At 29.9% G+C, this 24,473-nt stretch overlaps 1 protein-coding gene across 1 annotated transcript in view; it reads right to left on the bottom strand.

Moving 5' to 3' along the window:
- Positions 1-20,808, bottom strand: part of LOC119611364 (serine-rich adhesin for platelets-like) — a 30,619-nt gene extending 9,811 nt beyond the window's left edge. Inside the window, exon 1 of the mRNA XM_037966920.1 lies at positions 20,607-20,808. Coding sequence (XP_037822848.1) covers positions 20,607-20,712 — 106 coding nt within the window. The 5' untranslated portion in view covers positions 20,713-20,808. The remainder of the gene's footprint in view (positions 1-20,606) is intronic.
- Positions 20,809-24,473: the final 3,665 nt, after the last annotated feature.

The following is a 24,473-nucleotide window of genomic DNA, read 5'->3' as shown; positions in this document are numbered from 1 at the left end:
CTATAGTCTAGTCTAAAGTCTAGTCTATAGTCTAGTCTATAGTCTAGTCTATAGTCTAGTCTATAGTCTAGTGTATAGTTTAGTCTAGTCTATAGTCTAGTCTAGTCTAGTCTAGTCTATAGTCTAGTCTATAGTCTAGTCTATAGTCTAGTCTATAGTCTAGTGTATAGTTTAGTCTATAGTCTAGTCTATAGTCTAGTCTATAGTCTAGTCTATAGTCTAGTCTATAGTCTAGTCTATAGTCTAGTCTATAGTCTAGTCTATAGTCTAGTCTAGTCTAGTCTATAGTCTAGTCTATAGTCTAGTCTATAGTCTAGTCTATAGTCTAGTCTATAGTCTAGTCTATAGTCTAGTCTATAGTCTAGTCTATAGTCTAGTCTATAGTCTAGTCAATAGTCTAGTCTATAGTCTAGTCAATAGTCTAGTCTATAGTCTAGTCAATAGTCTAGTCTATAGTCTAGTCTATAGTCTAGTCTATAGTCTAGTCTATAGACTAGTCTATAGTCTAGTCTATAGTCTAGTCTATAGTCTAGTCTATAGTCTAGTCTATAGTCTAGTCTATAGTCTATAGTCTAGTCTAGTCTATAGTCTAGTCTATAGTCTAGTCTAGTCTAGTGTATAGTTTAGTCTAGTCTATAGTCTAGTCTAGTCTAGTCTATAGTCTAGTCTATAGTCTAGTCTATAGTCTAGTCTATAGTCTAGTGTATAGTTTAGTCTATAGTCTAGTCTATAGTCTAGTCTATAGTCTAGTCTATAGTCTAGTCTATAGTCTAGTCTGTAGTCTAGTCTATAGTCTAGTCTAGAATCTAGTCTATTGTCTAGTATATAATCTATAGATTAGTCGTATCAAAAAGTTCTGAGAAAAGTACGAAATTTTCCATGTCTGTTTCTGTCCCTTATTTCAAATGAAACTTTAATATTGATCGATCATTAGAATTTACATGGAGATTCTGTTTGTTAAATAAAACAAAAGATCTGGACCGTATCAAGGCATTTCTGATAGTATGGCATTTGTTTCTTCTTTATTTAAGACCATAAATTAAGATTCTTTGGAATTCTGGAGAATTTTATAATTTGATTTTATAGATAAACTTAGCTTAACTATAACATTAAACTATTTAATTGACTTAAATAATAAAAATTTCCAAAACATCATAAAAACCTAACTTTCATGACACGTAAACTTTAGTAATTTAACTTTAATTTCATTTTGTAGTTAAGTTTTGTAAAAATTTTTTAATTAGGTGAGAAAGTTACATAGTTTTTTTAGCTTTTAAAATAATTTAAAAATACGTCTTTTTTACTCTTTTAAAGTGATAAATTTAGCTGAAGTTTTTTTTATAATTATCAAAAATCGTAGCACGTTTTTATAAAACTTAAAAAGAAAAGCGTCAATTAATTTAAATTTGATTTGTAGGTCGTTCACACTATATGATTGGTTTTGTGTTTGTTCATATGAAATGTAATTTATTTATTGGTTGCTGATCATGCGTCACGCGACTTATTGATGAGTTATGAAATTATAATGATTCGTGATCGGATTTTTTAAACCCTTGAGCGTTTTATTTCATTAATATTAATTAATAAGTATATAAATAAATTGTTTAAAATTATTAGCCTTAAGGCAAAGTTTATAATAATTTAAAAATTTATGAAATTAACATTCGAAAACTAATTTCATAAGAATTTTGAACATTTCAAAATGTTTCTACAAAAAAAATCGATTGATCTTGTTTGATGTTCAAAATAGGGAAATACAAGATTACAATCACTTTTACTCAAATACGATTGGTGTCTGTCGGCTCCAGAAGTCTTTGAAAGACTGCTCCATATTGAAAAAGCTATGAAAACTTAAAGATATATGTAATGTCGATCTTGTAAAAGTTCTATGACAACCAGAGTTAAATTCGGAATACAAAGTCCGACTGTCTGGAATACTTCATATTCAATATTTATATAAAACAGACATAGACAGAATGAGCTTACGTATGCGAGAAAGCAAAGGTGAAAGAGAATTCTTTGCCTAAATCTCATATAAATGTTAGTGAGAGCATAGACGTCTTTTAAATGATTCTTCGTCTTACCAGTAAACGTTGACGTCATGACTGTCTTAGCTATATGAAACTTTTAATTTATAAGGAACCAGAATTACAATTTTTGAATAAACAGGTGGGAGAATCCATGTGAAAGCGGACAGCAGTCGGATTTACCATCTCCGATTTTAATGAAACTTACCACACATATAAAATATATAATATGTTCCACATATCATTGACTTTTTGAATGGAATCTCATTCCAATGTAAAAATATCGCGATTTGAAAATTGAAAAATATGTTAAAATTTCCTAAAAGTATATACACATAATTGCCCATAACTCTGAAACTACTTAAAGTCCAATATAATTTTTGATTTCATATTAAAGCCAAAGATATTGTCTTTAAAATCGTGTAAACAGAATATTTCACTTCCAAAAGGTTAAAGGTCAATTTTCATAGTGTATAATTCAATGTCAAATAGGTCAGACAGCCCCGTGTTAAACATTATAAAAATACATGGTATGAGGATACCTAAACTCTCTTCTATATTCTAGTGAAAACTTTTCGATGGAGACTCGTGTAGTTCAGGAGTTATTAACCAAAACGTAATTTAAAACCAGTTTTTTATACAAAATTGTATGAAAAATTAAACAAACAGAAAAAATACACATTAGAATCAATTTCAATTTATATGGTAAATTACATTGTATCTCATAAACCACTGGTCCGATTTAAATGAAATGTGCAAGAAAATTATGAAGGACGATCAGGCCTTACTGGAGGTATCCTTTGTCATCACAATATTAAAATAAAAGGTGGAAAACAGCGTTTAAGAAGTTAACTCTTCGACTTCAAAAATTATTTTAAAGCTTCTATCATCTATAAATGAGATCAAATTTAACTGATCATAAACTTTTCGTAATCTATACAATACAGTAAAGCTAGATCCATATTGCAATACTAATTAAATTTAAGGGTTTAAGAGATATAATTTAAATAAAGTAGTGGACAAAAGTTAAACAATTAAACTAAAATAATTTTTCAATTTTACTTATAACTTAGTACTACCATTAAGTTTTATAATACCCGTATTGTCTACTATAAGAAAAATTCAACTTCAGCCAAATCGGTCCTTATTTGCAGATTTGTGAAGCTTTAATATTTTTTTTATAGTCGAAGTACTCTCATTTAACACCACATACCTCACCTTGTATTTTAACAGGGCGGTAACAAGGTAAATTTTCAGTAAGGTTAAATCGTTCTTAATAATTTTCTTGTACATTTTATATAAATTGGTCCTGCAGTTTAAGAGATACATAGCATTTTCCATATAAATTGAATTGATTCCACTTTGTATTTTTTTCTGTTTGTTTAATTTTTCATACGATTTTGTATAAAAAACTTGCTTTAAATTACGTTTTGGTTAATAACTCCTGAACTACACGAGTCTCCATCGAAAAAATTTCACTAAAATATAGAAGAGAATATAGGTATCCTCATACCATGTCCTATTATAATTTTTAATATGGGGCTGTCTGATATATTTGGCATCGAACAATACACTATAAAAATTGACCCTTAACCTTTTGGAAGTAAAATATTTTATTTGCACGATTTTAAAGACAATATCTTTGGCTTTATAACGAAATCAAAAATTATCCTGTACTTAAAGGAATTTCAAAGTTATGGGCAATTATATGTATATACTTTTAGACAATTTTAACATATTTTTAAGTTTTCAAAGCGCGATATTTTTGGTCTGGAATGGGATTCCGATCAAAAAGTCATTGATTTAAAGAACACTTTCAAACCATAATATGTGTGGGAAATTTCATTAAAATCGGAGATGGTAAATCCGAAAATTGCTGTTTTCTGTCCGTTTTGATATGGATTCACCCAGGTGTTTAGTTTAGTTTAGTGTAGGGTTACATCAGATCCGAATAAATGTTCCAAAGCCATTATAGGGTCTGATTATGAGCTACTTTTCGCGAGACCTTGGTTTAAATCAAACTCACAACCAACGCACTAACAGACTACACAACTACCTACTAGCCTAAGCAGGCACCCTCAGGTGTTTATTTTTTATATATAACAATATCAGAAACTTGGACAAAACCAATGTTCTACAATAATTAGCTGCTGAGTGATAAAAAACCCCATGACACCAATTGACCACAAAAAACGGTGCACAGTGGTATAGGAAAAAAAAGAGGGAAATAATTCGGTAACTTCTAAACGGTTAATCCGATTTTAATGAAATTTGGTGTGCACAAAGAGGAGGTGTTGTCGAGTTTAGGTTTTGAATTTGGACCTTATAGGCCAACCAGGGGCCCGGCGGGGGGTCATCAAATTAGGACACCTCGGCTATGTTAAATTTTTAAAACGATCCTATTTCTTCATTTAAGTTCCGATTTAAAAAAAATTTCGTATATAGAATCTCCTCATCGAGCACTATAAAAAATGTTGTCATAGCAGTAAATTATCTCTTATAGTTTAGGAGATATTCGCATTTGAAAATTAAAATTTTAAAATTTTTACCGTCCTTACTTTAGTTTTTTTTGATAATAGCAGGTCCAAATATTCCCGATTTTCGCCATTTTGTTTTATTCGCTTAACAACAAGTTTATATATCAAGCAGTGAAATTGTGAATTATGTAAAAATCATGACTGAGTCCAAAGTTATAGGCATTTTAATTTAAAAAATTAAAAAAAGGCGATTTTTTGTCATTTTTTTGGGAAAAAAGTATCTTTTTCTTTTTAAGTTATCTAAAAAGTTTCTAAGAAGATGTATATAGAATTTATACTTTTTGGAAAGCTGACTTTACATAAAGTACGATAAATGAAACAAAACCTAAAAATTTTTGATACCGAGGGGACCAGGTCCATCCAAAAAAACCCTATTTTTTATGGAAAATTAAATTTTGAGCAAAAATTCTCAAATCGCATAGTCGATATCAAATTATAGTGACCTGTTTTATATGACCCAATAAGTTCTTAATCATTTTGTAACGGGTTTCGATAACCCCGCCCCTGGTATGGATATAATAGGCAAAAAACCAAAAAATCCCATTTTTGGGATTTTTTAAAACTTTTTTGGGAATTCCGGGATTTCTAATAAGAAAATTCGAAATTTTTATTTAATTTTGGATTTTGAGTAAAAAAATCTACCTAACTGTAAAATTTCATCAAAAAATATTCATAAATAAAATTTTTATTGCAATTTGAAAAATTTGTATCTTCGCAAAAACTGAATAAAAAACATTTTTTAATTTTTTTTAAAAAAAGTATTCCGCGAATTTTTTAATTTTCAAAAATTATATACAGTTTTGAAAAATAGACAAAATTACCTTTCCATTGATATATAACATGCCTACCTAATGTTTTTTAAGTGACAAATTAATTAGGGAAAACTCAACATCTTTTAGAAAATTTACCTAGCACTATTATTTTCATCCATATATGTAACAAATTTAAGAGTTAACCTTATGGATGAAAATAATAGTGCTAGGCAAATAAAAAAAAATGGCGAAAATCGGAAATATTTGGACCTGCTATTATCAAAAAAACTAAAGTAAGGACGGTAAAAATTTTAAAATTTTAATTTTCAAATGCGAATATCTCCTAAACTATAAGAGATAATTTACTGCTACGACGACATTTTTTATAGTGCTCGATGAGGAGATTCTATATACGAAATTTTTTTTAAATCGGAACTCAAATGAAGAAATAGGATCGTTTTAAAAATTTAACATAGCCGAGGTGTCCTAATTTGAGGACCCCCCGCCGGGCCCCTGGTTGGCCTATAAGGTCCAAATTCAAAACCTAAACTCGACAACACCTCCTCTTTGTGCATACCAAATTTCATTAAAATCGGATTAACCGTTTAGAATTTACCGAATTATTTCCCTCTTTTTTTTTTCCTATACCACTGTGCGGTGGCTAAACATTTTTCTAAACTTCCCACTTACAAAATACATAGTTTACCTTAAAATAATACACAATTCTGGTGGTTAAATTCAAATTTAAACTGCAGTTTAGTAATGACATCCGTTGGAATATAATTTTCTCGTAATTTATGTAAACACTTTAGTTCTCACGTATTCAATTTTAAGTTAGTTTTTCTTTAAATTTGAAACTAATTTAAATTTATAATTTTTTTTTCCCCCAAACTAATGTTTAACAATTTTTCATAAAATTTTTAATATGACTTTCACTAAGCTGATAAAGGCGAAAAACACTTTAATATATATTTCGCGCACACTTTATTTATATTGACAAATTACAAGACATTTTAAGATTTAAAATCTGTTTGCAAAAATAACTGCACTGATAGGACTGCTAAAACACTGGCATTACGCAAAAAATATATATGAAAAATGCACGCACTTGTTATAATAACGTGCGTAAATTTGAAAAAACTTGACTCGAGCGAAACAAGCGATTTATGGGGAATAATTTACACAGGATGCTGCTACAGGCGTTTTTTTAAGTTTAAACACACTTTACAAGAGTTTACATCAGAAAACGTAATCTATAGAAAAACATATAACCAAGAGTCACCGATAAACTAAACACTGGGAGAGTTTAAACTAAACTGGTTGCAGGTAGACGAATGCAACCAGAGTAAAGCCAGGCAGTCAGGTAGACTAGAGTAGATTCAGAAAATCTACAGCCATAATCAATGATATAGACAAAAACTAAAGAAAATTTTATAAAAAAAACTATAGAAAAACACAGGCGGCAGGTAATTGTGGGTAGTTTTTTGTGTGCAACAGGCATGGAAAATTCAGTACTCTATTATATATAGTCCATAGTCTTGTTTAAAATCGAGTATATTGTCTAGTCTAGCCTACAGTCTACTTTCTAGTCTATAGTCTAGTCTATAGTCTAGTCTATAGTCTAGTCTATAGTCTAGTCTATAGTCTAGTCTATAGTCTAGTCTATAGTCTAGTCTATAGTCTAAGTCTATAGTCTAGTCTATAGTCTAGTCTATAGTCTAGTCTATAGTCTAGTCTATAGTCTAAGTCTAGTCTATAGTCTAGTCTATAGTCTAGTCTATAGTCTAGTCTATAGTCTAGTCTATAGTCTAGTCTATAGTCTAGTCTATAGTCTAGTCTATAGTCTAGTCTATAGTCTAGTCTATAGTCTAGTCTATAGTCTAGTCTATAGTCTAGTCTATAGTCTAGTCTATAGTCTAGTCTATAGTCTAGTCTATAGTCTAGTCTATAGTCTAGTCTATAGTCTAGTCTATAGTCTAGTCTATAGTCTAGTCTATAGTCTAGTCTATAGTCTAGTCTATAGTCTAGTCTATAGTCTAGTCTATAGTCTAGTCTATAGTCTAGTCTATAGTCTAGTCTATAGTCTAGTCTATAGTCTAGTCTATAGTCTAGTCTATAGTCTAGTCTATAGTCTAGTCTATAGTCTAGTCTATAGTCTAGTCTATAGTCTAGTCTATAGTCTAGTCTATAGTCTAGTCTATAGTCTAGTCTATAGTCTAGTCTATAGTCTAGTCTATAGTCTAGTCTATAGTCTAGTCTATAGTCTAGTCTATAGTCTAGTCTATAGTCTAGTCTATGTCTAGTCTATTAGTTAGTCTATAGTCTAGTCTATAAGTCTAGTCTATAGTCTAGTCTATAGTCTAGTCTATAGTCTAGTCTATAGTCTAGTCTATAGTCTAGTCTATAGTCTAGTCTATAGTCTAGTCTATAGTCTAGTCTATAGTCTAGTCTATAGTCTAGTCTATAGTCTAGTCTATAGTCTAGTCTATAGTCTAGTCTCTAGTCTAGTCTATAGTCTAGTCTATAGTTAGTCATAGTCTAGTCTATAGTCTGTCTATAGTTCTCGTCTATAGTCTCGTCTATAGTCTAGTCTATAGTTAGTCTATAGTCTAGTCTATAGTCTAGTCTATAGTCTAGTCGTATAGTCTAGTCTATAGTCTAGTCTAATAGTCTAGTCTATAGTCTAGTCTATAGTCTAGTCTATGTCTAGTCTAGTCTAGTCTATAGTCTAGTCTATAGTCTAGTCTATAGTCTAGTCTATAGTCTAGTCTAGTCTAGTCTAGTCTAGTCTATAGTCTAGTCTATAGTCTAGTCTATAGTCTAGTCTATAGTCTAGTCTATAGTCTAGTCTATAGTCTAGTCTATAGTCTAGTCTATAGTCTAGTCTATAGTCTAGTCTATAGTCTAGTCTATAGTCTAGTCTATAGTCTAGTCTATAATCTAGTCTATAGTCTAGTCTATAGTCTAGTCTATAGTCTAAGTCTATAGTCTAGTCTATAGTCTAGTCTATAGTCTAGTCTATAGTCTAGTCTATAGTCTAGTCTATAGTCTAAGTCTATAGTCTAGTCTATAGTCTAGTCTATAGTCTAGTCTATAGTCTAGTCTATAGTCTAGTCTATAGTCTAGTCTATCGTCTAGTCTATAGTCTAGTCTATAGTCTAGTCTATAGTCTAGTCTATAGTCTAGTCTATAGTCTAGTCTATAGTCTAGTCTATAGTCTAGTCTATAGTCTAGTCTATAGTCTAGTCTATAGTCTAGTCTATAGTCTAGTCTATAGTCTCTATAGGTCTAGTCTATAGTCTAGTCTATAGTCTAGTCTATAGTCTAGTCTATAGTCTAGTCTATAGTCTAGTCTAGTTAGTCTATAGTCTAGTCTATAGTCTAGTCTATAGTCTAGTCTAATCTATAGTCTAGTCTATAGTCTAGTCTATAGTCTAGTCTATAGTCTAGTCTATAGTCTAGTCTATAGTCTAGTCTATAGTCTAGTCTAGTCTAGTTATAGTCTAGTCTATAGTCTAGTCTATAGTCTAGTCTATAGTCTAGTCTATAGTCTAGTCTATAGTCTAGTCTATAGTCTAGTCTATAGTCTAGTCTATAGTCTAGTCTATAGTCTAGTCTATAGTCTAGTCTATAGTCTAGTCTATAGTCTAGTCTATAGTCTAGTCTATAGTCTAGTCTATAGTCTAGTCTATAGTCTAGTCTATAGTCTAGTCTATAGTCTAGTCTATAGTCTAGTCTATAGTCTAGTCTATAGTCTAGTCTATAGTCTAGTCTATAGTCTAGTCTATAGTCTAGTCTATAGTCTAGTCTATAGTCTAGTCTATAGTCTAGTCTATAGTCTAGTCTATAGTCTAGTCTATAGTCTAGTCTATAGTCTAGTCTATAGTCTAGTCTATAGTCTAGTCTATAGTCTAGTCTATAGTCTAGTCTATAGTCTAGTCTATAATCCATCTGAAAATTTGTTCAGTCCTTTAAAACCTAAAAAAGTACTATTTTTGTTAAAATTTCAGTTTTCCATGCCTGGTGTGCACCATAGAAGAGAGAGAGACACCAAAACTATATATTCAATGGATTTAATAAAAATTGTATGCAAACCACCACTTGCATACAAATAAATAAATAAATGAATAGTAGTAGACAACAACTACTACTACCATGTTTAAGACTTTACTCGCACTATTCATTGCAATTGAGTCGAGTTTAAATTAAATTTACAATATTTTTCAGTATGTTTTAAAAGCAAAAAAAAAAAAAAAATAGTCAGTCAATGTTTCCATAGAAGGCACTCATGCAGAATGATACAAACCGTAATCGAAACGCACTCAACTGCAACTGAATTTATTTTGTTTTTTTGTTATTTTTCATGTTTTAATATGAAAAGTGCAATAAAGCATTAAAAATAAGTTTCTTCTACTATAGTTTTGAATATTTAGTTTTATGTTTATTAAATATACTTAACATTCAGCTACAGCAACAACAACAACAAACGCCTTAACATAATTTATTTAATTGATTGCATTGACTTCTGTTTTATTTTTTGTTTGTTGCATGTTTGTGACAGGCCTGTTGCACATCTAGTTTCTTGGCTTAAAGCCATATATAGACATATGATTTTATTATTTTTTATTTCAAGTTGATTTGGCCTTCATGTCTGAGATTTTGTTGTATTTGTTTTTATTATTACTTAATATTTTGTGATTTTATTGCAACCATAAAAAGAATTCTCCTGATTAAAAGGTAGGCTTTTTTGTAGAGCTTAAAGTGTCCAGACTTGAAATCTGTCTGTAGTCTACTCTACAGTCTTGTCTATAGTCTAGTCTATAATCTAGTTTATAATCTAGTCTATGGTCTAGTCTATAGTCTAGTCGATAGTCTAGTCTATAGTCTAGTCTATAGTCTAGTCTATAGTCTAGTCTATAGTCTAGTCTATAGTCTAGTCTATAGTCAAGTCTATAGTCTAGTCTATAGTCTAGTCTATAGTCTAGTCTATAGTCTAGTCTATAGTCTAGTCTATAGTCTAGTCTATAGTCTAGTCTATAGTCTAGTCTATAGTCTAGTCTATAGTCTAGTCTATAGTCTAGTCTATAGTCTAGTCTATAGTCTAGTCTATAGTCTAGTCTATAGTCTAGTCTATAGTCTAGTCTATAGTCTAGTCTATAGTCTAGTCTATATTCTAGTCTATAGTCTAGTCTATAGTCTAGTCTATAGTCTAGTCTATAGTATAGTCTATAGTCTAGTCTATAGCCTAGTCTATAGTCTAGTCTATAGTCTAGTCTATAGTCTAGTCTATAGTCTAGTCTATAGTCTAGTCTATAGTTTAGTTTAGTTTATAGTCTAGTCCATAGTCTAGTCTAGTCTATAGTCTAGTCTATAGTCTAGTATATAGTGTAGTCTATAGTCTAGTCTATAGTCTAGTCTATAGTCTAGTCTATAGTATAGTCTATAGTCTAGTCTATAGTCTAGTCTATAGTATAGTCTATAGTCTAGTCTATAGTCTAGTCTATAGTCTAGTCTATAGTCTAGTCTATAGTCTAGTCTATAGTCTAGTCTATAGTCTAGTCTCTAGTCTATAGTCTAGTCGATAGTCTAGTCTATAGTCTAGTCGATAGTCTAGTCTATAGTCTAGTCTTTAGTCTAGTCTATAGTCTAGTCTATAGTCTAGTCTATAGTCTAGTTTATAGTCTAGTCCATAGTCTAGTCTATAGTCTAGTTTATAGTCTAGTCTATAGTCTAGTCTATAGTCTAGTCTATAGTCTAGACTATAGTCTAGTCTATAGTCTAGTATATAGTCTAGTTTATAGTCTAGACTATAGTCTAGTATATAGTCTAGTTTATAGTCTAGTTTATAGTCTAGTCTATAGTCTTGTCTATAGTCTAGTCTTCAAAAACATAAGCTTTAAGAAAAGACAATTTTTCTGGATTTAAAATAATCAAATCAACCCACCTTGTGCAACATCTGGCCACCTTATTATCACCCAACAAAATATTAGCGAAAAAAGAAATATTAAATCGCCCAAACAAAAAAGTGTTAAAAATTGTTCACTTGAATGCGATGAGAGTTTGCGATAGCAAGAGAACAACAAATTATGAGAGATGGGGGAAAACCTGATTCGAAAAATTTCTTTATGCGTTGTACGCATGCAACCTAAGCATGCTGCCAACAACAAAAACAACAACAACCTGTTGCATATTTTGATGCATCAAAAATGTTATAAAAAAATTGCAACAAATACAAAAAACATGCATTAAACATATTTTCCCCCACTCATATTAACAATTATGATTTTCACTTGCAAAAAAAAAAATTAAATAATTTCTCTAAACTGTAAAATTATTTAAGAAATGTAATTTTTTAATAAGGAAATACCATAAAAATGCCAATGATTTTATTTATGTGTTTATTTTGCATAAATTGACATAAAACATTAAAAATATGTAGACACATATTTTTACAAAGAAATTAGTGAAGTTTTTTTTTTTGTAAGACGATAAAGTTGAAGACGTATATGAGCTTTAACTAAAACCCTCTAGTGTAAAACGGAAATGATATAATAAATATGATTTTTGTATATTTCCAGGAAAGTGAAATTTATATTTCTTTGGTTTCAAGAAAAATTTTGAAAACAAAAATTCACAAAATTATTTAGATATTTTTCCACAAACTGTGACTAGCCCTTGTTTTAAATTCATCAAGAATCAAACTGTTTTTATGACTTTTTTAACTTTGCTTAACAAAACATGATCTCACGTGTTGATGTAATAATGCCCTGCAACGTTGTTTATAATTTTTAAAAATTTTATTTAAATTTTCTAAAACCTACATTCGAAAATTTACAAACAACAAATTAATATTGTTAATAACAATGATTTGCTTTAAATAGCAACAAAATTATTAATATTAAAAGCAATAAATCTTAGCACCTTGTTGAAATCTTAAAAAGAACTCTTAAATCTAAAACGAGCAAAAAGAACTTTAGGCGCCGCGACGCAAACCCGGTTTATTACGTTTTTTTTTTCTTGATGTAAACAATTGCTTAACTGGTTTGAGTACACAATGTTAGACCTTAAACTTTTAAGTTTAATAAAAACTAGTTTTGAAAAATAATTTATTTTCATAAAAACAAAATCTATTTTCAATTTAAAAGGGCTTTAACTGATTCATGTCACCGTTAAAAGCGGAGTTTTTTTTTTACTTTCAAAAGTAATTTTATAAAAAATGTCATTCCACTTACTAAGAAGCTTAATTAATATTTAGCAATTAAATTTTTTTTTTAAGAAAACAATAACAACAACAAAATCTGGAGACCTTGATAGCGATTAAATTCAAAGATTTAATGTGTGTTTAATACTACAGTAAAGTAAAAGTATGAAATGAAAATTTAATTTTTTTTCTTAAAATAAAAAAACAAGATAAGAAATCAGTTCGGAATGAAACTAGAATTTAACCAAGAACTGTTAATAAATCTAAAAGAAAGAATATGTCATAAAATTCAAGAATTTGTCATAAAAGGAAAAACTTTTACTAATTAAGTGAAAGCTTTAAATTTTAGGCAATAGTAGCATTGATGCTTGGCTTTTAAGCTTTCTTTTGACCAAGCATGAGAGTAAAATTATTCAACAATGTGTTGGTGTAAGTGTTGCGTTTAGATTAAAAGCTGTTTTTGCCTATATCTGCTGTAGATTCTAAAGCTATTGACGGAGAGTTACAAGTGAGAGGGCTAGAAACCTATCTACCTATTTCTAGTTTAGATCATAGTCTCTTGCATATCTGGTCAGAATTTGTAACAACCATTTATTTGTCTGTTTAATATATATCAGGTAATTTAGTGACTAATATATGAAGCAGGCAAGTTTGTGGATTAGTCTATTGTCCTATGTATGAACTAATTTATTGACTATCAATTGTCTAGTCTATGGAATAGACTATTGACTAGTCTATGGACAAGGCTTTTAACTAATATATTAACTAATCTTTTGGCTAGCATATGGACTAGTCTATTGACTAGTTTATGGACTGGTCTATTAACTAGTCAATGGATAATCTATTTGCTAATTTATAGACTGATCTATTGACTAATCAAAGGACTGGTGTATTGAATAGTCTATATACTAGTCTATGGACTACTGTATTGACTAGTCTATAGACTAGTCTATTGACTAGTTTATGAACTGGTCTACGGAATAATCTATTGGCTAGCCTATGGAATATAATATTGACTAGTGGATTAGCATATTGATTAATCTATGGAATAGTCTATTGACTAGTTTATGGACTAGTCTATAAAATAATCTATTGGCTAGCCTATGGACCAGACTATTGACTGGTCTATGGATTAGTATATTGACTAGTCAATGGATTAATCCATTGGCTAATTTATGGACTAGTCTACTGACTAATACAAGGACTAGTCTGTTGACTAGTATATTGACTAGTCTGTGGTCTAGTCTATTTACTAGTTTATGAACTTGTCTAGTTTATAGAATTATCTATTGGCCAGACTATTTACTAGCCTATGGATTTATATTTGACCATTCAATTGTCTTGTTTCTAGAGTAGTCTATTGAATAGTTGGTTGACTAGTCTATTGACTAGACTATGGACTATTGACTAATTTATGGATTAGTCTAGTTTATTGACTAGTATATTGACTAGTTTATGGACTAATCTATAGAGTAATCTATGGACTAGACTATTTACTAGTCTAGGGATTAGTCTTTGACTAGTCCATTGTCTAGTCTCTAGATTAGTCTATTGACTAGTCTATGGATTAGTCTTGTTTATTGATTAGTATATTGACTATTTTATGAACTAGTCTATAGAATAATGTATTGGCTAGCCTATGGACTAGACTATTTACTAGTCTATGGATTTATCTTTGACTAGACTATGGACTATTGACTAGTCTATTGATTAGTTTAGTTTATGGACGGGTCTATAGAATAATGTACTGGTTAGTCTATGGACTAGACTATTTACTAGTCTATTGAATAGTCTGTTGACTAGTCTATTGACTAGACTATGAACTAGTCTAAGGATTAGTTTATGGGCTATTAACGAGTCTATTGACGGGTCTGCGAAATAGCCTGTATTGTATTGTCTAGTCGTTGGATTAGTCTATTGAATAGTCTGTTGACTAGTTTATCAATATTTTACAAATCTATTATGTTATTTTCAAGAATGTTGCTTAGGTTTCGAACAATACTGTATGTGCATACAAAATTGTGAATCATATATAAAGCTTCTTTGCACAAATTTATTAAAATGCTTAACACTGAAAACGGCAGACATAAATAGAAATTCATTATTAACAATTAAATTGCCAAATAAAGATTAATTTCCTTTAATTCTCTGTATCCTCTAAAAAAATTTAATTACTAAAATTTTTGTTTTTGTATAGGTATAAACAAAAAAAATATTAAACGACTTCCTCACAAAAAAAAAAAAAAACGCTACTACAAAATATTTGTTTTTTTTTTTTTAATAATTGTTTGCTAAATAATTTGTACACTCATTTATTTTTAATAGATTATACAATAAAGTTGTTTTTGTGAAATTTTTCTGTTTTAAATTTTGACGAAAAAAAAAACGTCACCATTTTAAAAATACAAATATTTTGACATTTTCCAAATATTTATTTATGAATGTATTTCCTTTTCTATACAGATGTTTTTTTCTAAAATTAAGTTGCTGATTAGCAAAAAACAGAAAAGAAACCCACCAAAGAAGCATAAGATAAAAAAAGTATATTAAGAATATTTTATTTAATTAAGCAAATTAGTAACAAAAAGATAATTAACTGCCATTTAAGTTGAAATTAACACTGTGAGAAAAAGTTTGTGATAAAATGAATGCGAAGTGTTTCACAATTTTGGCGCCATTTTTTCTTCATTCAATTAAATATTTTAATTGTTTGGTTTGGTTGGACAATTTGGTTTGATTGAATAAATTACGCTAAAGTGTTTTAAAATGTAAATAAAAATTTACATTCAATTTATTTCTCAAATTTATTGAGAAAAAAAAACCTAACCTAACCTATTGAGAAAAAGGGTGTGTTAAGATATGTATAATATTATTTGAAAAATGTGTTTAAAAACGTTTCGCAAGATCGTTTTGAGACTTCTGACGAAATTGAGCGATTGACATAAATTCTTTCTTTTATAATTTAGAAATTATTGCTGATTTTTTTGAAATGATAAGAAATAGATTGTAGAGAAAACTGAGTCCAAAGACTCAACAATTTGGCAATTAAACAGATTTTTAAAGAAGAGTTAAAACAAATCGATCTTGGTTGTTCAGATCTAAAGTTAAGCAAGACTATGTACAAATTTAATTTTTTATTAGTTATACCCTACACCACTATAGTGTAGGGTTTTATAAATCGACTTTCGAACAATCGACTTTTTGTCAAAAAAAATCGAAAAGTCGAAGTCGACTATTTTGTTACAAAAAAGTCGATATCTCGACTATCGTCTGTGAAAAAAATCGAAAAGTCGACTTTGTTAATAAAAGTCGAAAAAAGTCGAAAAGTCTGAAAGTCGAAAAAAGTCTAATAAAGTCGAAGAAAGTCGAAAAGTCGTAAAAAGACGGAAAAAGTCGAAAAGTCGGAAAAAGTCGAAAACTCGAAAATTGTAGAAAAAAAATTCAAAAATAGTCGAAAATTTTAAAAAAGTGGAAAAAAGTAAAAAACTCTAAAATAGTCGGAAAAACTCGAAAAAAGTAAAAAATAGTCGAAAGAAGTCAAAAATAGTCAAAAAGTCGAAAAAATCGAAAAGTCGGAAAAAGTCGAAAAAAGTCGACAAGTCGGAAAAAGTCGAAAAGTCGACTATTTATAAAATACTTATAGTCGAAAAGTCTAAAAGTCGACTTTTCGTTTCAACTATAGAACCCTACTATAGTGTATGCGTTTGTCATGAATCACTTGTATCTCAGAATCACTTTCCGAGTCGATTTAGCTATGTCCGTCCGTCCGTCCGTCTGTGTGTCCATGATAATTTAATGAAATTTGACACATACTCTTCTTTTGACCCAATTAGTCCATTATTTCGTATAACCCCCATAAAACCTTACCCTCCGAATAGGGCTTTTGAGCTCATAAATATGTGTTTAAATGTTCTTGTTTCACTTCAAAAATCGGCAAAACTTAGTTTTATATTAATCTTAATGATACACCTAATTTTTGGAATGATCGTGCCCCTTTTGACACTATTTCCCATACAAAGTCCCCTTCAGAAATTGTTAAATTGTTAAAATATTTCTGAATTAAGGTGAAAATGAAATTAAAATTAACATAACACGGGTGTAGGGTATTATATGGCCATGCCCGACTAAAAATTTTTACTTGTTTCTTCTACGATTTACAGTTTATAATGAAAATATTAAAATATATTTAATAACTTTAAAATAAATCGATCATGGTCCTTCGAACTTCGTTTGAAAGATTCAGATCAGCAGTCCCCTTAGTTGATCACAATGTGAAATATTTGAAACAAACTTAAGAAGCTTTTTGAAATCATCCCTTTTTTAATTAACTGTTTATCTTGAAAGAAAAATATTTAGATAAATTATGGTCCTTCGAACATGACCTAAAAGTTTGATTAAATTCTAAAACCAAGGTCCTAACTGATCTGCTGAAGTCACTAAATAGATTTATTGTTTAGAGAGAAAAGAACTCTATATGATCTCACATTTTGCAGTTTATTGTGAAAGTATATGATTGATTAAACCATCAATCAATAATGGTTCTTCTAAAGTCGTCTCAGATAAGTAATTATACCTCAAACTTTAATAGATTTTTTGGAAAATTTATTCTTTTCATTTTAAAGTTTATTGAGAGTAATTACTTCATTAGCTTCTTGTATTTACAAGTGTTATTTCTTGAGAGGAAATTATGTACCAATTAAGGATTAATTGAGGACATGAATCAAGTTTTTTTTTAGATGTTTTTATTTGCAAAGTTCTATTAATTATTTCCTGTTACTTCTTTTCCTTATTACGTATTTTTTTATTCTAAAGTGATAAAACAAAGTTTTTTTTCATTATGATTACAATCCAAGATAAATACTGCTGCATTGAAAGAATCCAACCTTCTTCAGCAGAATACATTGTTTATGATAGACCTTGTCACAATTTCTTTTTGTTTTCCATTATAATTGCTGGCTCTAGTCGTTTTGTTTTTTCTTTCTATATACATTATTGTAGTTGTAATAAAATAAAATATAATTTATTTTACATTAAAAATATTGTTTAAATGACATTGAGTCACGCAAATGAAGAAGCAAACAAAAAAATAACAACGTAAAAGAAAATTTTGCAAAAAAACAAGAAATTTAGATATAAAGAACCATTAGTCGCAGTTAATGTTAAAAAAAGAGAATCTATAGAGAAAAGAGCAAATATTTAAAGAGAACAAAGAGGCAAACAAATTTCAATTAGGGATATGCACGTACCAAAGAAAATCAAAATGGAAAAACCAAATGTTTTTAATTGTAATATTTGAACAGCTGTTAAGCGTACAGAAACACCTGTTCAAGCTGTGTTACAACGAAATTTACCCTAAAAATCTCACATTTTAAACCCATTATACTCTAATAGCCATTATTAGCTTTTAAACAAAAATTGTCACCATTTAAATAGAAAATCGAAATGAATTGCTTTTATTTACGTCATTTATACTCGTAGGTTCATGTCTATGTTCATGTCTATATTGCTTATATAGACGTTAAATTGAAAACTTACGTACGTGTCGAAAAATAACGGTCAATTACAAATTCTAAATGGGTTGGCTGTCGAAGTCGAGTGCGAATAGTTTTAAAAAGCAAGTACATATATAATTGAAATTCATTTATAGCAAATAAACGACAAAAATACTGATAGACATATTGAGAATATAAACAAATTTAAATAAAGTCTAGCGTGGAATTAACCCATTAAGAGAAAGAAACGTAGAGTTGAAACATTCGCAGTAGTTCATAGAACTCAATAGACTTATATATTGTTTCAAATTTTAATAACATTTTAAAGAATATTTTGATATTGAAGTGAAATTAAAAAAAAAAAGTTCAAAAAAAAGTTTGAAATAAATCGATTATGGTCCTTCGAACATCGTCCAAAAGATTAAGACAAAGTGTCGAAAATTTAGAATTTTGTGCGAACAAAGCTTTAATTTGAAAAAGGGCGCTTTAATTTGAAGTATATCGATTGGTCACCCATTCTAATGTTGAAAGTGTTTTACCGGTTTCAACTTTGTGCGCTTCAGAAGTTATGATTTTGACACAAAGCACAAAGATCGTTTAGGCCAGCTAATAGAGTGTGAAGAACCCAAAATAGGAGGCATTATCTCAATGAAGATTGTTGTCAAACTTAACAAGATTTGGCGAAATCAGTTGAAGATACTCAATCATAAATTTCAAAACTTTTGCGAGAGTGCAAAATTCATAAAAAAACGGGTAAAACCATAAGAATTAAAACCGATCGTATGTCCAAAATACAGCTTAAAGCTCTCAAAAGAATCGTTTTCCTCCAAATCATTAGTTTAGATGAAAAAATAGCCAATCGACACCAACGGCAAGGTAATGAATGATCTGTATTTGGTAGGAACAAAAGGGTAGTATATAAGTATTATAAACTGGTGAAATCTGGTCAGACCACGTACCGAATGCGATTTCGTATGTCCAGAATGTTAAAAAAATCGTTTTCCTCTAAATAAAGAACATTACAAAAGCCAAGGTAATGCTCTGTATTTGGTAGGACCAAAAAGGCACTATCTATTATGAACTGTTGAAATCTTGTCAGACAACACAACAGGGAACCCATACCGAATGCGACTATTTTGTTTAATGTAATAAGGTAATGATCTGTATTTGGTAGGACCAAAAAGGTACTATCTATTATAAACTGTTGAAATCTGGTCAGACCACAATGGAGAACCCATACCGAATGCGATTTCATATGTCCACTGCTTGTCTACTGTTTAAAGGCCCTAAAAGACTTGTTTTCCCACGAATCATTATTTGAGTTGAAAAATACCGAATCGATACCAAAGCCATGTATCAACTGTTGAAATCTGGTTATACCACAACAGGGAACCCCTACCGAATGCGAGTGATTCGTTTAAGGCAATAGTCCAACGCTCCGCTATTTAGAAAGGGTACTATTTATTATGAACAGCTGAAATCTGACCAGATCATAAAAGATGACCTATACTGAATGCGACTGATTCTTTTGAAGCGATAGTTCAACATAACAACGCACGTAACGTGTTAAAAACTATTAAGAAATAGGTGGCTGGCAAGTTTAGCCTCACCTGACTTATAGTCCAGAAATTACTCCATCTCTGATTCGATTTATGTAGAATTAAATAATTTACATCATATTGTATATTAATGTACATATTTTCGTTGGTATATCTCTCTCTTTCTGTGGTACGCTTCACTTCAGAACAGAGTATCGGAAATTGGCATAATTCGTTTTTGGACTCAAATGATGGGCTGTTCTTTAGGCACTGAATCCATATGTTTCCAGAAAAATAAGAAAAGGTCATAGGTAGCTTACTTCTAGAATGATCGCGCTATTTACTGAGATCAAAGGTACTTTAGGCATATTGCTCCCTGACTTGATTCACTTCTATTAAATACAACGTTAAGCATCATATATTTTAACACGTAGTAAAATATTTAATTGTATAGGGAAAGATTGAATCACTTCATTTTGTCTTAAAAAAATTACTCACTGCTTGCCTATAGTAAATAATTCTTAAAGGAAACGACTCAACAATTACTATTCCACACCGTGACAACAATGACTTACATAATAGGAGGGCTTGCTTAAAATTTGAAACGGTTGCATTACAAAACGAATTACAGTGTAACACCTCTTTTCAGGGATAGTTAGAACATTTTAGAAAAAGCACCGGAAGTTTACAGATGTTCAAAATGTTAGAAGTTTTAAAAATACTCAACATTTTGACAAAACCACTTAAGAAATATTTTAAAATAGAGTTACAAGACATATGTTATTAAATTCTAAAAATATTTCTTAATAAATATAATAAAAATATTATAAAAGTAATAAAAAATATTTTTATTACAAAAACTTCTGAATTGTCCTACTTTAATAACGTGCGACAAGTATGTTGGTAATAAAAATTAACAACAATTCTGTCAAGTTTTAAGAAGTGTGAATTTTTTTGTAACAATAAACATATAACACTTAAAAGACATTAATTTTATAAAATGACCCACAAAATGTTATTTGTTTAGTTTGTTTTGGTTAAAATATTTAGTTTAATTACCTGGTATAGAGGAAGTACGTGAAGTAGTAGCCGAAGAGTTGGAACTAGAAGACCATAAACATTCGGATAATTCCGTTTGTACAGCCACATCTAGTTTTAAAACCATATTTTTAACTTAATTTTAGGATTGTTTTTTTAAATATATTAATACAAAGTGTTACTTGTTTTGGTTTTAATTTTTATAATTTAACCACAATTAAAGCTAAAATTACAAAATTTTAATAAAAAAAATATATTTTAAATTTCAAAATATTTGTTTGAGTTGATGGATATAGTAGTATGTTTAAGGAGAACTTGTGGTTTTTATTTAAAGTGAATATTTTTTTCTCAAATTCCTAGTGACATGTGTTCTGTTATTTGAAACTTTGTAGGTTGTTGTTGTTGTGGCGAAACACCCTTAGATCCGTTTGTGAGCAAAGAAAGAGCATTTAACATGTTAACATGTCAGGCATGGAAAATTGAATACCTTAGTATTAGTCTAGTCTATAGTATAGTTATAGTATAGTCTATAGTTTAGTCTATAGTCTAGTCTATAGTGTAGTCTGTAGTCTAGTCTGTAGTCTAGTCTGTAATCTAGTCTATAGTCTAGTATATAGTCTAGTCTATAGTCTAGTCTAGTCTAGTCTATAGTCTAGTCTATAGTCTAGTCTATAGTCTAGTCTATAGTCTAGTCTATAGTCTAGTCTATAGTCTAGTCTATAGTCTAGTCTATAGTCTAGTCTATAGTCTAGTCTATAGTCTAGTCTATAGTCTAGTCTATAGTCTAGTCCATAACCTAGTCTATAGTCTAGTCTATAGTCTAGTCTATAGTCTACTCTATAGTCTAGTCTATAGTCTACTCTATAGTCTAGTCTATAGTCTAGTCTATAGTCTAGTCTATAGTCTAGTCTATAGTCTAGTCTATAGTATAGTCTAGTCTATAGTCTAGTCTATAGTCTAGTCTATAGTCTAGTCTATAGTCTAGTCTACAGTCTAGTCTATAGTCTAGTCTATAGTCTAGTCCATAACCTAGTCTATAGTCTAGTCTATAGTCTAGTCTATAGTCTAGTCTAGTCTACAGTCTAGTCTATAGTCTAGTCTATAGTCTAGTATATAGTCTAGTCTATAGTCTAGTCTATAGTCTAGTCTATAGTCTAGTCTATAGTCTAGTCAATAGTCTAGTCTATAGTCTAGTCTATAGTCTGGTCTATAGTCTAGTCTATAGTCTAGTCTATAGTCTAGTCTATAGTCTAGTCTATAGTCTAGTCAATAGTCTAGTCTATAGTCTAGTCTATAGTCTAGTCTATAGTCTAGTCTATAGTCTAGTCTATAGTCTAGTCTATAGTCTAGTCTATAGTCTAGTCTATAGTCTAGTCTATAGTCTAGTCCAGTCTACAGTCTACTCTATAGTCTAGCCTATATTCTAGTCTATAGTCTGGACTATAGTCTAGTCTATAGTCTAGTCTATAGTCTAGTCTATAGTCTAGTCTATAGTCTGGACTATAGTCTAGTCTATAGTCTAGTCTATAGTCTAGTCTATAGTCTAGTCTATAGTCTAGTCTATAGTCTAGTCTATAGTCTAGTCTATAGTCTAGTCTAGTCTATAGTCTGGACTATAGTCTAGTCTATAGTCTGGACTATAGTCTAGTCTATAGTCTAGTCTATAGTCTAGTCTATAGTATAGTCTATAGTATAGTCTATAGTCTAGTCTATAGTCTAGTCTATAGTCTAGTCTATAGTCTAGTCTATAGTCTAGTCTATAGTCTAGTCTATAGTCTAGTCTATAGTCTAGTCTATAGTCTAGTCTATAGTCTAGTCTATAGTCTAGTCTATAGTCTAGTCTATAGTCTAGTCTATAGTCTAGTCTATAGTCTAGTCTATAGTCTAGTCTATAGTCTAGTCTATAGTCTAGTCTATAGTCTAGTCTATAGTCTAGTCTATAGTCTAGTCTATAGTCTAGTCTATAGTCTAGTCTATAGTCTAGTCTATAGTCTAGTCTATAGTCTAGTCTATAGTCTAGTCTATAGTCTAGTCTATAGTCTAGTCTATAGTCTAGTCTATTGTCTAGTCTATAGTCTAGTCTATAGTCCAGTCTATAGTCTAGTCTATAGTCTAGTCTATAGTCTAGTCTATAGTCTAGTCTATTAGTCTAGTCTATAGTCTAGTCTATAGTCTAGTCTATAGTCTAGTCTATAGTCTAGTCTATAGTCTAGTCTATAGTCTAGTCTATAGTCTAGTCTATAGTCTAGTCTATAGTCTAGTCTATAGTCTAGTCTATAGTCTAGTCTATAGTTAGTCTATAGTCTAGTCTATAGTCTAGTCTATAGTCTAGTCTATAGTCTAGTCTATAGTCTAGTCTATAGTCTAGTCTATAGTCTAGTCTATAGTCTAGTCTATAGTCTAGTCTATAGTCTAGTCTATAGTCTAGTCTATAGTCTAGTCTATAGTTAGTCTATAGTCTAGTCTATAGTCTAGTCTATAGTCTAGTCTATAGTCTAGTCTATAGTCTAGTCTATAGTCTAGTCTATAGTCTAGTCTATAGTCTAGTCTATAGTCTAGTCTATAGTCTAGTCTATAGTCTAGTCTATAGTCTAGTCTATAGTCTAGTCTATAGTCTAGTCTATAGTCTAGTCTATAGTCTAGTCTATAGTCTAGTCTATAGTCTAGTCTATTAGTCTAGTCTAGTCTAGTCTATAGTCTAGGTTATTGTCTAGTCTATAATCTAGTCTGTAGTCTAGTCTATAGTCTAGTCTATAATCTAGTCTATAATCTAGTCTATAGTCTAGTCTATAGTCAAGTCTATAGTCTAGTCTATAGTCTAGTCTATAGTCTAGTCTTTAGTCTAATCTATAGTCTAGTCTATAGTCTAGTCTATAGTCTAGTCTATAGCCTAGTCTATATTCTAGTCTATAGTCTAGTCTATAGTCTAGTCTATAGCCTAGTCTATATTCTAGTCTATAGTCTAGTCTATAATCTAGTGTATAATCTAGTGTATAATCTAGTCTATAGTCTAGTCTATAGTCTAGTCTTTAGTCTAGTCTTTAGTATAGTGTAGTCTTAGGTACTATTTCAAAATTTAAATTTTCCGTGCCTGGTTAATGTTGTTGTTTGCTGTTAGAGAATTGAGTTCAAGTTTATGTAGAACATTGACCCATATTTTGTTGTTGGTGGTTGTTCTTCTCTAAATTCTTATGAAAAACAGCACACTTAAGTATTTAACATTCACTTTTATTTGAAATTTTTATTTTTAAGTATTTTTACAAGTATTTTCTTTAAGAGCAGCACTTTTAAATAATTTATTTTAAATGATTTTTTTAACAATTTAATTGTTGTTTATTTCGAGGTAGTGGCAAAATTGGCTTGTTTGAGATGTTGCTTTTCTTTTCTTTGTATTTTTGTTTAAATATATTTTTATGTTAATTACTTTTTTGTTTTAAATTACACATGATTTTTTAAGACTTTTTCTTTACTTTTTCTGATTTGTTTACATTTGTGCAAGAGCTGATGCTGCTGCGGTCGCTGCAATACAGCAGCAGATAGGTATTTTTTTTATTTATAACAATTGATAAACATATTTGTTTTAAAAAAAATTTCGTAAAAACAAAAGAATTTCTTTAAATCATAAACACACTTTACTATTCTTCTGCTGCAGAAAGAAATAAACAAAACACGCATTTCATCACTAATAAGCTCGTTAAAGGTAAAATATTTCTCTTTTCAAAACACTTTTTTAAAGCTCTCACTCTCTTATACTTGTTGTTATGCTCTCTTTTAAAAAGCATCATCCCTTACAAAACATTAATTTTCCTTTTAAACATTTTCTTTAACATTGTTTTTTCTTCCCTAAAAATATTTTTTAAATTTATCACAGTGTTGTTGTTTAGGAAT

Source organism: Lucilia sericata, unplaced genomic scaffold (assembly GCF_015586225.1).
Source record: "Lucilia sericata isolate MDLA Ls3-8-SP2 unplaced genomic scaffold, ASM1558622v1 Contig001431F_arrow, whole genome shotgun sequence".
NCBI lineage: Eukaryota > Metazoa > Arthropoda > Insecta > Diptera > Calliphoridae > Lucilia > Lucilia sericata.
The sequence above is the reverse complement of the archived record's forward strand: the minus strand, read 5'-3'. Positions and strand labels throughout refer to the sequence as shown.